At 41.2% G+C, this 19,420-nt stretch overlaps 1 protein-coding gene across 15 annotated transcripts in view; it reads left to right on the top strand.

Annotated features, from left to right (window-relative positions):
- The window catches only part of phtf (putative homeodomain transcription factor), a 260,330-nt gene that overhangs the window by 84,860 nt on the left and 156,050 nt on the right, over window positions 1-19,420 (top strand). For 14 of the 15 annotated variants that reach the window (XM_071664936.1, XM_071664929.1, XM_071664939.1 and 11 more), the window contains 3 exons: window positions 9,379-9,490; window positions 9,635-10,280; window positions 16,043-16,150. In XM_071664936.1, coding sequence (XP_071521037.1) covers window positions 9,379-9,490; window positions 9,635-10,280; window positions 16,043-16,150 — 866 coding nt within the window. The remainder of the gene's footprint in view (window positions 1-9,378; window positions 9,491-9,634; window positions 10,281-16,042; window positions 16,151-19,420) is intronic. The other variant, XM_071664942.1, reaches the window with a different exon arrangement.

The following is a 19,420-nucleotide window of genomic DNA, read 5'->3' as shown; positions in this document are numbered from 1 at the left end:
CGTTGATGATACAGCACTGATGGCTGATTCGGGTGAGAAACTGCAGGAGCTGGTGACTGAGTTTGGTAAAGTATGTGAAAGAAGAAAGCAGAATGTAAATGTGAATAAGAACAAGGTTATTAGGTACAGTATGGTTGAGAGACAAGTCAATTGGGAGGTAAGTTTGAATGGAGAAAAATTGCAGGAAGTGAAGTGTTTTAGATGTATGGGAGTGGATTTGGCAGTGGATGGAACCATGGAAGTGGAAGTAAGTCACAGGGTGGGGGAGTGGGCAAAGGCTCTGGGAGCGTTGAAGAATGTGTGGAAGGTGAGAACGTAATCTCGGGAGCATGAATGGGTATTATTGAAGGAATAATGGCTCCAACAATGCTATATGGTTGTGAGGCTTGGGCGATAGATAGGGTTGTGTGGAGGAGGGTGGATGTGTTGGAAATGAGATGTTTGAGGACAATATGTGGCACAAGGTGGTTTGATTGAGTAAGTGATGAAAGGGTAAGAGGGATGTGTGGTGATAAAAAGAGTTTGGTTGAGAGAGCAGAATAGGGTGTATTGAAGTGGTTTGGTCACATGGAGAGAATGAGTGAGGAAAGACTGACAAAGAGGATATATGTGTCAGAGGTGGAGGGAATGAGGAGAAGTGGGAGACCAAATTGGAGATGGAAGCATGGAGCGAATAAGATTTTGAGCAATCGAGGCCTGAACATACAGGAGGGTGAAAGGCGTGCAAGGAATGAAGTATATTGGAACGATGTGGTATACCAGGGTCGACATACTGTCAGTGGATTGAACCAGGGCATGTGAAGCGTCTGGGGTAAACCATGGAAAGTTTTGTGGGGCCTGGATGTGGAAAGGGAGCTGAAGTTTCAGTGCATTACACATAACAGCTGGAGTTTGATTGTGAACAAATGCGGCCTTTGTTGTCTTTTCCTAGTGCTACCTCGCGCGTACGCGGGTGAGAGGGTGTCATTTCATGTGTGGCGGGGAAGCAGCGGGAATGGATGAAGGCAGCATGTATGAATATGTACATGTGTATATATGTATATGTCTGTGTATGTATGTATACGTTGAAATGTATAGGTATGTATATGTGCGTGTGTGGGTGTTTGTGTATATACATGTGTATGTAGGTGGGTTGGGCTATTCTTTTGTCTGTATCCTTGCGCTGCCTCACTAACATGGGAGACAGCGTCAAAGTATGAAGCTATATATATATATATATATATATATATATATATATATATATATATATATATATATATATATATATATATATATTCCCACCCACATACACATGTATATACACAAACGCCCACAAACGCACATATACATACCTATACATTTCAATGTATACATACATATATATACACAGACATGTACATATATACACATGTTCATATTCAAACATGCTTTCTTCATCCATTCCTGCCGCCACCCAGCCACACATTAAATGGCACCCCCCTCTCCCCGCATGTGCGTGAGATAGCGCTAGGAAAAGACAAGAAAGGCTACATTCGTTCACACTCAGTCTATAGCTGTCATATGTATTGCACCAAATCCATAGCTCCCTTTCCACATCCAGGCCCCACAGAACTTTCCAGGGTTTACCCCATTCGCTTCACATCCCCTGGTTCAATCTATTGATAGCACATCGCCCTGGGATGCCACATTGTTCCAATTCACTCTATTCCTTGCACGCCTTTCACCCTCCTGTATGTTCAGGCCTCGATCTTTTTCACTTCATCCTTCCACTTCCAATTTGGTCTGCCATTTCTCCTCATTCCCTCCACCTCTGACACGTATATCCTCTTTCTCAATCTTTCCTCACTCATTTTCTCCATGTGAGCAAACATTTCAATACACCCTCTTCTGCTCTCAACCACGCTCTTTTTATTACCACGCATCTCTCTTACCCTTTCATTACTTACTCGATCAAACCACCTCACTCCACATATTGTCCTCAAACATCTCATTTCCAACATATCCACCATCCTGCACACAACCCTATCAATAACCCATGTATCACAACCATATATCATTGTTGGAACCACTATTCCTTCAAAAATACCCATTTTTGCTATTTGAGATAACGTTCTCGCCTTCCACACATTCTTCAACGCTCCCAGAACCTTCGCCCCCTCCCCCACCCTGTGACTCACTTCTGCTTCCATGGTTCCATCCGCTGTCAAATCCACTCCCAGATATCTAAAACATTTCATTTCCTGCAATTTTTCTTCATTCAAACTTATCTCCCAATTGACTTGTCCCTCAACCCTACTGAACCTTATAATCTTGCTCTTATTCATATTTACTCTCAGCCTTCTTCTTTCACATGTTTAACCAAACTCAGTCACCAACTTCTGCTGTTTCTCACCCGAATCAGTCACCAGAGCTGTATCATCAGCGAAAAACAACTGACTCACTTCCCAAGCCCTCTCATCCACAACAGACTGCATACTTGCCCCTCTTTCCAAAACTCCTGCATTCACCTCCCTAACAACCCCATCCATAAACAAATAAGACAACCATGGAGACATCATGCACTCCTGCCGTAAACCGACATCCACTGGGAACCAATCACTTTCCTCTCTTCCCACTCATACACATGCCTTACATCCTCGATAAAAACTTTTCATTGCTTCTAGCAACGTACCTCCTACACAATATACTCTTAATACCTTCCACAGAGCATCTCTATAAACTCTGTCATATGCCTTCTCCAGATCCATGAATTCTACATACAAATCCATCTGTTTTTCTAAGTATTTCTCACATACGTTCTTCAAAGCAAACACATGATCAACACATCCTCTACCACTTCTGAAACTACACTGCTCCCACCAAACTGATGCTCTGTACATGCCTTTTCCCTCTCAATCCATACCTTCCCATATGATTTCCCAGGAATACTCAACAAACTTATACCTCTGTAATTTGAATGCTTACCTCTATCCCATTGCCTTTGTGCAGTGGCACTATGCATGCATTCCACCAATCCTCATTCACTTCACTATGAACCATACACACTTTGAATATCCTCACCAACCAGTCAACAACACAGTCACCCCTTTTTTAATAAATTCCACAGCATTACCATCCAAACCTGATGCCTTGCTGGCTTTCATCTTCCGCAAAGCTTTCACTACCTCTTCTCTGTTTACCAAATCATTCTTCCTAACCCTCTCACTTCGCACACCACCTCTACCAAGACACTCTATATCTGCCACTATATCATCAAACTCATTCAACAAACCTTCAAAATACTCATTCCATCTCCCTCTCACTTCACCAGTACTTGTTATTACCTCCCCATTTGCCCCCTTCACCGACGTTCCCATTTGTTCTCTTGTCTTACGCATTTTATTATAATACCTCATTTTAAACATCTTTTTATTCTCCCTAAAATTCAATGATACTCTCTCACCTCCACTCTCATTTGCCCCCTTTTTCACCTCTTGCACCTTTCTCTTGACCTCTTGCCTCTTTCTTTTATACATCTCACAGGCATTTGAACTATTTCCCTGCAAAAATCATCCAAATGCCTCTCTATTCTCTTTCACTAACAATCTTACTTCTTCATCCCACCACTCACTACCCTTTCTAATCTGCCCACCTCCAACCTTTCTCATGCCACAGGCATCTTTTTGTGCAAGCCATCACTGCTTCCCTAAATACATGCCATTCCTCCCCCCACTCCCCTTACCTCATTTGCTCTCAATTTTTTCCATTCTGCACTCAATCTCTCCTAGTACTTCCTCACACAAGTCTCCTTTCCAAGCTCACTTACTTTCACCACTCTTTTCACCCCAACATTATTTCTTCTTTTCTGGAAACCTCTACATATCTTCATCTTTGCCTCCATAAGATAATGATCTGATGTCCCTCTAGTAGCCCTTCTCAGCACATTAATATCCAAAAGTCTCTCTTTCATGTGCTTATCAATTAACATATAATCCAATAATGCTCTCTGGCCATCTCTCCTACTTACATATGTACACTTTTGTATATCTTTCTTTTTAAACCAGGTATTCCCAATCACTAGTCCTTTTTCAGCACACAAATCTACAAGCTCTTCACCATTTCCATTTATAACACTGAACACCCCATGTACACCAATTATACCCTCAGCTGCCACATTTCTCACCTTTGCAAGGAGAAAGTTGTGTGTAAATGTGAACGAAAGCAAGGTTGTAAGCAGCAGGGTTGAGGGAAGGGGCACACCCAAGGAAATTGCCTTGGATGTGGGAACCAATCTATACAGCAAGGAGATGGGAGCTTTCTACAAAAATGGGGAATCATGGCCTGCATCTCTGTACCCCACTTCCCCAGTCCAATGGATGCACTAAAACAGTCAGAAAGGCAGCTAAACGGGTGTTGAGGGACAGCACTGGTGTTAGAGGTAGCCTGCAGAACCGTAAACCGACTCATGCCATGCTCCAGTATCTCAACACCCCCAAAGGGAGGGGGGATAAGTCATCTACACAGCTGGCAGCTGGAAGACAGTTGCAAGAAGGTGTCCTGACACCCCAGCAACAGTATCTGATAAACCAGCAATTGAAAATGCTCTGTAAAAGAGGTAGCTGGCCATAGCAGCAAGCCAGGCTTGTGTTCTGGGTGGCCCAGCAGATGATGTAGCTGTGTTACTCTAGTTGTCTGTGAGCACCCTTGTCTGCATGCAGGATGTTGCTTCGAAGGTGTAGGACAGGTTGGGTGTGTTAATAGAAGTGAAGCCACATAGACAATACTCAGTGAAGCTGGACGGCAGTGCCCTCCTGTCTTTGTGAAACTGACATCACCTATGACCCTAGGTTTTGCTGATCCCCATGACACCTGTGGATCAAGGGGAGTACCCACCAGCAATGGCTTCGATCCCAGTTGTGGCAGCATCCAGCCTCAGACAGTGGTGCCTTCACTGTGTGAGACACTGCCCAGAACACTTTCAAGATTGTTTGTGGTGGCTCTTGTGAAGAGCGAACACGCTAATTTGATATGTCTTTTTGTTCTGCTTGCATGTAAAGGAAGTGTATTGTTGCTGAGTAGTGATTTGTGTGTATATTTGCCTCATACCTTGTTGAATTGTAATTTTTCTTTTATTTTTTATATTTCTTGTTTTTTGTTTTTATTGTAAAAAAATATCACATTTAGTTACCAAAATTTCATGAGAGAGTGTAGGGTTTAGTGTATGGTGCGATAGTTGGGTGGTGGGCACTCAGCAGAGTGGGAAAGCTCGCCAGGCAGTTGGAGGCAGGAGTCAGATTGACATAGAGGTGATGCTGCCCCTCCCCTGTTAAAGGATACTTCTTTATGATAAAGTGAGGATGGACTACCTGCTCTCTTTCACCTCTTACAATCACTTGATGCCATTTTGAATTGTAAGGATTGCAAAATTATTTGATAAAGTCACAGTTCTGAAATAAGAAACACTATGTACACATCCTGACCACACGATAGCTTGAGGCAGACTTGAGACTGAAACAAAGAGAGTCTACCCATGCTATGAAAAAAAGTGTTATATGAAATGTCCATGGTGTGGTGTTTGAGATTTTTCATTTTTTCGATTTTTTAATTTTACTTATTTATTTATTATACTTAATCGCTGTTTCCCATGTAAGCAAGGTGGTCCAAGGAAACAGACGAAGAATGGCCCAACCACTCATACATAAATATATACATAAACGCCCATACCCACACATATACATTTCATTGTTTATTTATGATTTATTCTACTTTGTCGCTGTCTCCCGCATTAGTGAGGTAGCGCAAGGAAACAGATGAAAGAATGGCTCAACCCACCCACATACACATGTGTATACATACACGTCCACACACGCAAATATACATACCTACCTATACATCTCAATGTATACATATATACACACACACAGACATATACATATATACACATGTACATAATTCATACTGTCTGCCTTTATTCATTCCCATCGCCACCCCGCCAACATGACATAACAACCCCCTCCCCCCACATGTGCACGAGGTAGAGCTAGGAAAAGACAACAAAGGCCACATTCATTCACACTCAGTCTCTAGCTGTCATGTATAATGCACCAAAACCACAGCTCCCTTTCCACATCCAGGCCCCACAGAACTTTCCATGGTCTACCACAGAAGCTTCACATGCCCTGGTTCAATCCATTGACAGTATGTCGACCCCAGTATACCACATCGTTCCAATTCACTATTCCTTGCACGCCTTTCACCCTTCTGCGTGCTCAGGCCCCGATCACTCAAAATCTTTTTCACTCCATCTTTCCACCTCCATCTTTCCACTTCTCCTCGTTCCCTCCACCTCTGACACATATATCCTCTTTGTCAATCTTTCCTCACTCATTCTCTCCATGTGACCAAACCATTTCAAAACACCCTCTTCTGCTCTCTCAACCACACTCTTTTTATTACCACACATCTCTCTTACCCTGTTATTACTTGATCAAACCATCTCACATCACATATTATCCTCAAACATCTCATTTCCAGCACATCCACCCTCCTCCACACAACTCTATCTATAGCCCACATCTCGCAACCATATAACATTGTTGGAACCACTATTCCTTCAAACATACCCATTTTTGCTTTCCAAGATAATGTTCTCGACTTCCACACATTCTTCAATGCTCCTAGAACTTTCGCCCCTCCCCCACTTTATGATTCACTTCTGTTTCCATGGTTCCATCCACAGCCAGATCCACTACCAGATATCTAAAACACTTCACTTCCTCCAGTTTTTCTCCATTCAAACTTACCCCCCAATTGACTTGTCCCTCAGCCCTACTGTACCTAATAACCATGCTCTTATTCACATTTACTCTCAACTTTCTTCTTTCACACACTTTACCAAACTCATTCACCAGCTTCTGCAGCTTCTTACATGAATCAGCCACCAGCGCTGTATCATCAGTGAACAACAACTGACTCACTTCCCAAGCTCTCTCATCCACAACAGACTGCATACTTGCCCCTCTTTCCAAAACTGTTGCATTCACCTCCCTAACAACCCCATCCATAAACAAATTAAACAACCATGGAGACATCACACATCCCTGCCACAAACCAACATTCACTGAGAACCAATCACTTTCCTCTCTTCCTACACATACACATGCCTTACATCCTCGATAAAAACTTTTCACTGCTCCTAACAACTTGCCTCCCACACCATATATTCTTAATACCTTCCACAGAGCATCTCCATCAACTCTGTCATATGCCTTCTCCAGATCCATAAATGCTACATAAAAAACCATTTGCTTTTCTAAGTATTTCTCATACATTCTTCAAAGCAAACACCTGATCCACACATCCTCTGCCACTTCTGAAACCACACTGCTCCTCCCCAGTCTGATGCTCTGTACATGCCTTCACCCTCTCAGTCAATACCCTCCCATATAATTTCCCAGGAATACTCAACAAACTTATACCTCTGTAATTTGAGCACTCACTTTTATCCCCTTTGCCTTTGTACAATGGCACTATGCAAGCATTCTGCCAATCCTCAGGCACCTCACCATGAGTCCTATATACATTAAATAATCTCACCAACCAGTCAACAACACAGTCACCCCCTTTTTTAATAAATTCCACTGCAATACCATCCAAACCCACTTCAACGTATACATACATATACATACACAGACATACACATATATTCACATGTACATATTCATACTTGCTGCTTTCATCCATTCCCATCACCACCCCACCACACCGGAGCAGCATTCCCCCCCCTCCATCGAGGTAGCACCAGGAAAGAACAAAAAGGCCACATTCGTTCACACTCAGTCTCTAGCTTTTGTGTGTAATGCACTGAAACCACAGCTCCCTTTCCACATCCAGGCCCCGCAGACATTTCCATGGTTTACTCCGGATGCTTCACATGCCCTGGTTCAATCCATTGACAGCACTTCGACCTCGGTATACCACATCGTTCCAATTCACTCTATTCCTTGCACACCTTTCATCCTCCTGTATGTTGAGGCCTGGATCGCTCAAAATCTTTTTCACTCCATCTTTCCACATCTAATTTGGTCTTCCACTTCTGCTTGTACCCTTCACCTCTGAAACACATATCCTCTTCATCAATCTTTCCTCACTCATTCTCTCCGTGTGTCCAAACCATTTCAACACATCCTCTTCTGCTCTCTCAACCACACTCTTTTTGTTACCACACATCTCTCTTACCCTCTCATTACTTACTTGATCAAACCACCTCACAGCACATAATGTCCTCAAACATTTCATTTCCAACACATCCACCCTCCTTGATACAACCCTATCCATAGCCCATGCCTTGCAACCATACAACATTGTCGGAACCACTATCCCTTCAAACATACCCATTTTTGCTCTCCTTAAGATTTAATGATACTCTGTCACCCCAACTCTCATTTGCCATCTTTTTCAACCTTTGCACCTTTTTCTTTAGTTCCTGTCTCTTTCTTTTATGCATCTCCCTGTCATTTGCAATACTTCCCTGCATGTATCATCTATTGCCTCTCTTTTCTCTTTCACTAATGTCCTTGCTTCATCCCATCACTCACTACCCTTTCTAATCTGCCCACCTCCCACCTTTCTCATGCCACGTGCACCTTTTGCGCAAGCCATCACTGGTTCCCTAAATACATCCCATTCCTCACCTATTCCCCTTACATCGTTTGCTCTGACCTTTTGCCATTCTACACTCAGTCTCGCCTGGTACATCCTCATGCAAGCTTCCTTTCCAAGATCACCTACTCGCACCACTCTCTTCTCCCCAACATTCTTCTATTTTGAAAACCTCTACAAATCTTCTCTCTCTTTTACATGCCTATCAGTTAACACATAATTCAATTTTTTTTATGTACTTGATCGCTGTTTCATAAAAGTAGGTGTTACCTCATTCCATCTGCTTGGAATTGTGCTGGAAATTAAAAGTCACCTTTAGTGAGGCTCTGTCATTGGGAGTACAGTCTCATCAAAGAACTTATTACTCCAAGGGAGTTCACATTTGCCTACTATTGGAAGTATTGCATACTTGAGCTGCAGGAGTCTTTGGAAAGTGATCCTGGGTAATAGCAGGTCTCTCTTAAAAATTTTTAGTATCTTGATTGTAGAGTAAATAAAGTACACACAAGCATATGTAGACTTAAAATTTCTTGTCTTTAGATAGTAGATTGATAGGTAGATAGAAAATTGCCTGTCTTTAGATAGGAGATTTATAGGGAGATAGATAGAAGTTAAAAAAGTAATATTTTGAGCATAAATTATTGTAGTAATGTAAGACTTTCATCTGAAATACTCATCATTTCCATCTGCATCTTCTTCAGGCATTTTTAGTTTCTGTCCATTTTTACCCTTTCAGATAAATTTTCTCATCTATTTTAGGCAAGTGTGTATTTTGTAGCAGCTGCAAACGGGATGCTACAAGAGTCCATGGTAATTTTACTAAGAAGCATATAAATTCAGTTAAAAATAGATCTCCATTTAAAAATTTCAGGTATGATGTTTTAATTTGGATTAGCACTAATAAATTCCATGATTTCATATGATGGTACACATCAATGTCATATGTAAAATTCGCTGTAACAAAAACATTTTTGGTCTGTTGCCGGCAAGTTTACTGTGTTTATTGTATCACCAGATCTCATTCAGAGGAGCCCAGATGTGAAGAAACATACCCGTTAAGGCCACGCTCTGCCTCAGAGAACAATGTCTCTCCACCTGTCGACTCAGATGGTAGACCAAGTATTATTATCTTCCAGTCTCTTAATGATCAGATGGAAAAACAGGGTGAAAGACCAAGCTCTTCTGCCACAACCTCATCCAGTGATAGAAGCCCTGTGATTAGTAATACTGAAGTAGAAAGGGCATTTTTAGAACATTTAGAAGAAAAAAGATTACCAGACTTAAATTTTGCCAGTAACTCAGAGAATGAAGAAATTACCATGATTGCCAACTCGACAGAATTTTCAAATGATTGCAGTCAAACAACAAACAACAAAACTTGCCAGAATATAGACTGCCAAAGAGTCAGTGAAGAAGCAATTACATCCATCAAGATTTCAGAAAGTAAGAACAGTTGTGGTGAGCATAGTGGTATTCAGTCGATCAGGTCATCAGTACATCACCTCAAACTCCCAGAACCTCGTAGAAGTGATATTGAGGGTGGGAGTGATGGAGGAGAAGAAAGTGGAATGGGAGATATGGAAGTACCCACAACAGACACTGATAGTTGGAATGTTAATAGAGCTGCAAAACACTCTCGATGTCCCTGCTTGAAAGGAGAGGTAAGACTTTTAATAATTAGTTTCACAGCTTTAAGGGATCATATCTTAATATTTGAAAGTTGAAAAGTTGCTATACTTTAAGCTAATTTTTAAAAATCAGGTCCTATTTTGTACATCATCTTTAGTTCACCTTTTTGAAATAAAGGAAGAACTGTTGGACTTCCCTTGGCATCTGCCTCCATGTCTTTATACACACATGCATACATGCATGCATCCACACTTGGATTAAGTTTTGGGTCTAGGCTTATTTCAGCCACTGTTTGACATAAGGCATCTAACTTCGTATGTAGATGCATATTGATGAATATTTCAGCTTCCCACCAAAAGTAGGTTACCATGACATTGATGGGTTTTGGGGTAGAGGTGTTGTTTAAATCTTGGGTCTGAGTCTGTCACAACTACTGTTTGATGCAGTCGTGTGACTTCACCAACATAGGGATACTGATGAGCCCTGACATGTCAGTGGCTGTATCTAGGATCTGAGATTAAATCTTTAATATGGTTTAGGTCTGAGTCTATCTCGGCCTCTTGTTGTTGTATAGTTGTTAATCTTTATTTATATTTGCATTTTTATGTGCACCTCTGCATCTTTCTAAAAGTATGTTGCCTTTATGCCTTAGTGATTGGTTTTGAAGCCAATTTCAAGTTTGGTTAAATTTTCAGACTGGATTTACCTCAGGCATTGTTTGCTGTAGTCCTGTGATTTCATATACAGATACATATTGATTAGTGCTTCACCATCTGACCAAATTTAGGCTACCTTGATACCTGATTGATTGATTTTTGAGTCACAGGTTAAGAGGACACTTTGATTTTGGAGAGGAATCAATTTCTGAGCAGTAAATCAGCAGGGTGGATTTCATTTGCGATTACTGACTTGTTTCCTGTGGGATCAAAAAGGTCCCTAATAATTTGGAGATTAGAAGGTAAAAGTTCAGGGTCCTTGCTACAACTTGTAGATGATTTAATGCAGCCCAATAACTTCAGATTTACTGGATGGATTTCATAATGACTTAGTATGTTAGTTTTCCTTGGGTTAAGGAAGTATTTTTTTGGTTTCGAGGTCAAAAGATCAAAAGTCAAATCATCACGGTATTTGTTTATTAGAGTGTTTGTTAGGATAACTTTACTTTAAGACTTGCCATGTGTTTCCTTTGAGGAAAGAAATTTCTCTTTTGATTTTGAGGTCTAACATTCAAAAGAGAGGGTCACTATCACACTTGTGAATTATTGTTTGTATGTGATTATTTCTTATGGAAAGATTTCTTTAATATTTGCTGCTTGTTTTTCCCAACAATACCTCACTGAATGGGGTGGGGATGTTATTTCCTGTTTGGCAGGGTAGCGACAGGAATGGATGAAGGCAAGCAAGTATGAATATGTACATGTTTATATATGTATATGTCTGTGCATATTATTTATTATACATAATTGCCGTCTTCCGCTTCAGCGAGGTAGTGCATGAAAACAGATGAGGAATGGCTCAAAGCACCCACATACACATGTATATACATAAATGCCCATATACACGCATATACATACATACACATTTCAATGTATACATATATATATACATACACAGACATATACATATGAAAACATTTACACACCCACACTTGCCACCTTCATCCATTCCCATCACCACCCTGCCACACATGACATAGCACACACACACACACACACACACACACACACACACACACACACACACACACACACACACACACACACACCCCCCCCAGTGAGGTAGCGGCAGGCGAAGACAAAAAAGGCCGCATTCGTTCACACTCAGTCTGTAGCCCCACAGACCTTTCCATGGTTTATGCTAGATGCTTCACATGCCCTGGTTCAATCCCTTGACAGCATGTTGACCCCGGTATACCACATCATTCCAATTTACTCTATTCCTTGCACGCTTTTCACCCTCCTGTATGTTCAGGCCCCAATCGCTCAAAATCTTTTTGACTCCATCCTTCCACCTCCAATTTGGTCTCCTGCTTCTTCTTCCATCCACCTCTGACACATATATCCTCTTTGTCAGTCTTTCCTCACTCATTCTCTCCATGTGTCCAAGCCATTTGAACACACCCTCTTCTGCTCTCTCAGCCACACTCTTTTTATTGCCACACATCTCTCTTACCCTTTCATTACTTATTCAATCAAACCACCTCACACCACATATTTTCCTCAAACATTTCATTTCCAACACATCCACCTTCCTCCACACAACCCTATCTATAGCCTATGCCTTGCAACCATATAACACTGTTGGAACCTCTGTTCCTTCAAACATACCCATTTTTGCCCTCTGAGATAACGTTCTTGCCTTCCACACATTTTTCAACTCCCAGAACCTTAGCTCCCTTCCCCACCCTGTGATTCACTTCCGCTTCCATGGTTCCATCTGCTGCTAAGTCCACTCCCAGATATCTAAAGCACTTCACTTCTTCCAGTTTTTCTCCATTCAAACTTACCTCCCAGTTAACTTGTCCCTCAACCCTACGGAACCTAATAACCTTGCTCCTATTCACATTTACCCTCAACTTTCTTCTTTCACATGCTTTACCAAACTCAGTCATCAGCTTCTGCAGTTTCTCACCCAAATCGGCCACCAGCACTGTATCATCAGCGAACAACAACTGACTCACTTCCCAAGCTCTCTCATCCACAACAGACTGCATACTTGCCCCTCTTTCCAAAAACTCTTGCATTCACCTCCCTAACAACCCCATCCATAAAAAACATTAAACAACCATGGAGACATCACACACCCCTGCCGCAAACTTACATTCACTGAGAACCAGTCACTTTCCTCTCTTCCTACACGTACACATGCCTTACATCCTCGATAAAAACTTTTCACTGCTTCTAACAACTTGCCTCCCACACCATATATTCTTAATACCTTCCACAGAGCATCTCTATCAACTCTATCATATGCCTTCTCCAGATCCACAGCAGACTGCATACTTGCCCCTCTTTCCAAAACTCTTACATTCACCTCCCTAACCACCCCATCCATAAACAAATTAAACAGCCATGGAGACATCATGCACCCTTGCTGCAAACCGACATTCACTGGGAACCAATCACTTTCCTCACTTCTTACTTGTACACATGCCTTACTTCTTAGTAAAAACTGTTCACTGTTTCTAGCAACTTACCTTCCACACCATATACTCTTTAAACCTTCCACAAGGCATCTCTATCAACCCTATGATATGCCCTCTCTAGATCCATAAATGCTACATACAAATCCATCTGTTTTTCTAAGTATTTCTCACATACATTCTTCAAAGTAAACACCTAATCCATACATCCTCTACTGCTCTTCCCCAATCTGTGTATGTATATGTATGTATATCTTTCTTTCTTTCATACTATTCACCATTTCCCGTGTTAGCAATGTAGCGTTAAGAACAGAAGACTGGGCCTTTTCTGTTCCTTTTTTTGGAAAATTAATTTCCAGCCACCCGCTCCCTCCCCTTTAAGCCGCCTTCTATGACACGCAGAGAATACGTGGGAATTATTCTTTCTCCCCTATCCCCAGGGATAATGTATGTATATATTGATAAGTATATGTATGCATATATGCATGTATGGGCATCTATGTATATATATGTGTATATGAATGGATAGGCCATTCTTCATCTGTTTCCTGGCACTACCTCGCTGATGTGGGAAACAGTTATTAAGTATAATGATAATGATAAATAATATTTATATAAGTTTTTCATAAATGATTACCATTTCCCTCATCAGCAAGGTAGCATCAACAACAGATGACCAAATGTAGGCTGCTTCTGCTCATGTCCATTCTGTAGCTGTCATGCACAATGCATTGAAACCAGAGCTCCCTATCCACAACCAGGTTCCACAGATCTTTTCTAAGTTTACCCCTGATGCTTCACATGCCCTGGTTCAGTCCATTAACAACATGTTGACCCCATATACCACATCATTCCAATTCACTCTATCCCATGCATGCCTTTCACCCTTTTCCATGTTCAGGCCCCAATTTCTCAAAATTGTTTTCCCTCCTTTCTTTCATTTCTAGTTTGGTCTCCCTGTTCTTGTTGCCTCGACTTCTGACATATATATGAATCCTCTTTTTCAACCTTTCCTTACTCATTCTCTCCATATATCCAATCCATTTCACCACACTTTCTTCAGCTGTCTCAACCACACACTTTTTATTTCCACACACCTCATATCACATATTGTCCTTGAACATTTCATTTCCAGCCCATCCATTCCCTTTTGCACAGCCATATCTATATCCCATGCTTCACATCCATAAAATATTGTTGGGACTACTGTTCCTTCAAACATACCCATTTTTGTCCTCACAGAAAACAATCTCTCTTCCCACACATTTGTCAGTACTTCCAGAACCTTTCCCCCCTTCCCTACCCAGTGACTCGCTTTTGCTTCCATGTTTCCATTTGCTGCGAAGTCCACTACCAGGTATCTGAGATACTTCACTTCCTCTAATTTTTCTCCATTTTAAATCACATCCAAACTCACTTGTCCCTCAACCATGCTAAACCTAATATATTTATTTTGTATTCCAAACTATATGCATTTATTATCAAATGTCTTATTTTTTCTATATTAGTACATATACATTTATGGATCTGGAGAAGGCATATAATAGAGTTGATAGAGATGCTCTGTGGAAGGTATTAAGAATATATGGTGTGGGAGGCAAGTTGTTAGAAGCAGTGAAAAGTTTTTATCAAGGATGTAAGGCATGTGTACGTGTAGGAAGAGAGGAAAGTGATTGGTTCTCAGTGAATGTTGGTTTATGGCAGGGGTGCGTTATGTCTCCCGCGTTAGCGAGGTAGCGCAAGGAAACAGACGAAAGAATGGCCCACCCGCCCACATACACATGTATATACATACATACATGTCCACAATATACATACATGTCCACACACTCACAATATACATACCTATACATCTCAATGTATACATATATATACACACACAGACATATACATATATACACATGTACATAATTCATACTGTCTGCCTTTATTTGTTCCCATCGCCACCTCGCCACACATGGAATAACAACCCCCTCCCCCCTCATGTGTGCGAGGTAGCGCACACATAAGCTTACATATTTAGATTTACTTACAATTTTCCCCATTCACACACGTCCAAACTTGATCACAATCTTCTGCAGTTTTTCACTCAAATCTGCCACAAGTGCTGTATCATCAGCAAACATGTGACTCACTTCCCAGGCCTTCTCATCCACTACAGAGTACATTCTCTTGCATTTACTCTTGCATTTACCTCTCTCACTGCCCCATCCATAAACTGATTGAACAGCATTGGTGACATCACACACCCCTGCCACAGACCATCCTTCACTTGGAACCATTCCTCTCCTCTCTTCCTACTCATACACATGCCATACACCCTGCTTCTAACAGCCTATCTCCCACTTCTTATATTGTTAAGACCTTCCGCAGGTTATCTCTATCATCCCTGTCTTATCCTTCTCCAGATTCATAAATGTCACATACAAATCCATTTGATTTTCTAAGTATTTCTAGTGCATTCTTTAAAGCAAACACCTGATCCACACATCCTCTGCCACTTCTGAAACCACACTACTCCCCAATTTGATGCTCTGTACATGCCTTCACCCCCTTAGTCATTGCTGTCCCATACAAGTTACCAGGTATACTTGACAGACTTATTCCTATATAGTTTGAACATTCACTTTTATCCCTCTTGTCTTTATACAGTGGCAGTATACATGCATTCTGCCAGTCGTCAAGCACCTCACCATGATCCATGCCTGCATTGAAAATCCTCCACAAGGCTTTCACCACCTCTTCACCACACCACTTTTGGTGAGTCCTTCACATTGCATAGCACCCTGACTGAGACATCCTCCATCTGCCACTCTCTCATCAAACACATTCAGCTGTTCTTCAAAAGACTCACTCCATCTGCTCCTCTCTTCATCACCACCTGTTGTCACTTAACATTTTATCCCCCTTCATCAGTGTTCTTATTTGTTCCCTTGTTTTTGTAGATGAATTACCTCTTTTCAAAACACCATATTCTCCATGCCACATTTTGCATGCCATATGCATCTTTTTCACATGCCATCACTGCTTCCCTAAATATGTTCCATGCCTCACCCACTCCCCTTGCTATATTCACTCTCACTTTTTGCCAATCTACGCACAGTCTCTGCTGGTATTTTTTCACACAACTCTCCTTTCCAAGCTCACTTACTTGCACCACTATCTTCTCCCCAACATTGTTTCTTTTCTGTAAACCTTTACAAATCTTCACAGACAAAGAAAGGACACATCTGATCACTCTCATTCTCCATCTGTCATGTGTGATGCACCGAAACCACAGCTCCCTACCCTACCCTGTCCAGGTCCACGGACCATTCCATGGCTTACTCCGGACATTTCACTTGACCTGGTTTAGTCCATTGATGGCACATTGACACCATTATACCACATCATTCCAGTTCACTCTTCTGTGCATGCCTTTCACTGTCCTACATGTACAGGCCCCAGTCACACAAAATCTTTTTCACTCCATCCTTTCATATCCAATTTGGCCTCCTAGTTCTCCTTGTTCCCTCCACTTCATACACATATGTTGTCTCTGTCAACCGTCATTGTGTTGATATGTCTAAATCAGTGATTCTCAACCTTTTTGCTCCATGCACCCTTTTCACCATATCAGAATGTCATTCCCCCATCCAAGATTGTCCAACTGAAAAGATGTATTCCAAACGATATGCATTTATTATCAAAAGTCTTATTTTTTCTATATTAGTACATATACATTTATGGATCTGGAGAAGGCATATGATAGAGTTGATAGAGATGCTCTGTGGAAGGTATGAAGAATATATGGTGTGGGAGGCAAGTTGTTAGAAGCAGTGAAAAGTTTTTATCAAGGATGTAAGGCATGTGTACGTGTAGGAAGAGAGGAAAGTGATTGGTTCTTAGTGAATGTTGGTTTATGGCAGGGGTGCATTATGTCTCCATGGTTGTTTAATTTGTTTATGGATGGGGTTGTTAGGGAGGTGAATGCAAGAGTTTCAGAAAGAGGGGAAGCATGCAGTCTGTTTTGGATGAGAGAGCTTGGGAAGTGAGTCAGTTGTTGTTCGCTGATGATACAGCACTGGTGGTTGATTCATTTGAGAAACTGCAGAAGCTGGTGACTGAGTTTGATAAAGTGTGTAAAAGAAGAAAGCTGAGAGTAATTGTGAATAAGAGCAAGGTTATTAGGTACAGTAGGGTTGAGGGACAAGTCATTTGAGAGGTAAGTTTGAATGGAGAAAAACTGGAGGAAGTGAAATGTTTTAGATATCTGGGAGTGGATTTGGCAGCAGATGGAACCATGGAAGCAGAAGTGAATCATAGGGTGGGGGAGGGGGCGAAAGTTCTGGGATCGTTGAAAAATGTGTGGAAGTCGAGAACGTTATCTTGGAAAGCGAAAATGGGTATGTTTGAGGAATAGTGGTTCCAACAATGTTGTATGGTTGCGAGGCATGGGCTATAGATAGAGTTGTGCAGAGGAGGGTCGATATGCTGGAAATGAAATGTTTGAGGATAATATGTGGTGTGAGGTGGTTTAATCGAGTAAGTAATGAAAGGGTAAGAGAGATGTGTGTTAATAAAAAGAGTGTGGTTGAGAGAGCAGAAGAGGGTGTTTTGAAATGGTTTGGTCACATGGAGAGAATGAGTGAGGAAAGATTGACAAAGAGGATATATGTGTCAGAGGTGGAGGGAATGAGAAGTGGGAGACCAAATTGGAGGTGGAAAGATAGAGTGAAAAAGATTTTGAGTGATCAGGGCCTGAACATGCAGGAGGGTGAAAGGCGTGTAAGGAATAGAGTGAATTGGAACGATGTGGTATACCAGGGTTGACGTGCTGTCAATGGATTGAACAAGGGCATGTGAAGCATCTGGGGTAAACCATGGAAAGTTTTGTGGGGCCTGGATGTCGAAAGGGAGCTATGGTTTTGGTGCATTATGCATGACAGCTAGAGACTGAGTGTGAACAAAAGTGGCCTTTGTTGTCTTTTCCTAGTGCTACCTCGCGCACATGTGGGGGGAGGGGGTTTTCATTTCGTGTGTTGTGGGGTGGTGACGGGAATGAATACGGGCAGACAATATGAATTATGTACATGTGTATATGTCTGTGTGTATATATATATGTATACGTTGAGATGTATAGGTATGTATATGTGCGTGTGTGGACATGTATGTATGTACATGTGTATGTGGGTGGGTTGGGCCATTCTTTCATCTGTTTCCTTGCGCTACCTTGCTAACGTGGGAGACAGCGACAAAATATAATAAAAAGAAAAAAATACATTTACATGGATTATTTTCATAGTGGAGTTTTACAGATTTGATAGCAATAGAAAATGTTGATGGATGTTAGAATGAATAAATTTAAGTACAGTATTTTTTTATATTCATAACTGATTACTTAACAGACTAAACTGAAGAATACTTCGGTAAACAAAAGTTCAATTGAATGCCAAGGTATTGTAATTCATGTTATTCTGATGAAGATTACAATCAGTGAGAAACCTGTGACTGTTTTTTCTTTGCCAGTTCTTGGATATGCGGAGGAGTGCTTGAAAGGGCACAATGCAGGTAATTTTCAAACTACAAGCTACTTCGTTGCTTCGTTTTTACTTGCAACAGAGTTGAAAAGCCTGACACAGAGATATATCAACACAGTTGGAAGCAATGCATGTATAGCTCTTTTTGCCACTTTTGGGTAGGAATCGCACATCAAAGACCAAAATTCTGTGACTGCTTTTCCATCGAACATTTCTCTTGCTCCCAAATCAATCTCCAGCTCCAGAAATTTATGTTAGCAATCATCAGGAACTTTTTCCAGTGAATTTGAATGGATTTCACACTAAATCCAACTCATCATCAATGAGTTCAGGAATTCATTTTACAGTGCTGTAAAACTGTTGAATTTCATTTTTTGCAAATTTGGAAACACTTGGTCTTCACCACCAATAACAAGAATTGATGACAGTTTCTCAAACATTGCATCATTTTTTATCATGATCTTTCTCTTCCAATTTTCCAGCTTGCTTATGAAAGCTTTCAAGGAATCCA

This window comes from Panulirus ornatus, chromosome 9, assembly GCF_036320965.1.
Source record: "Panulirus ornatus isolate Po-2019 chromosome 9, ASM3632096v1, whole genome shotgun sequence".
NCBI lineage: Eukaryota > Metazoa > Arthropoda > Malacostraca > Decapoda > Palinuridae > Panulirus > Panulirus ornatus.
The sequence above is the reverse complement of the archived record's forward strand: the minus strand, read 5'-3'. Positions and strand labels throughout refer to the sequence as shown.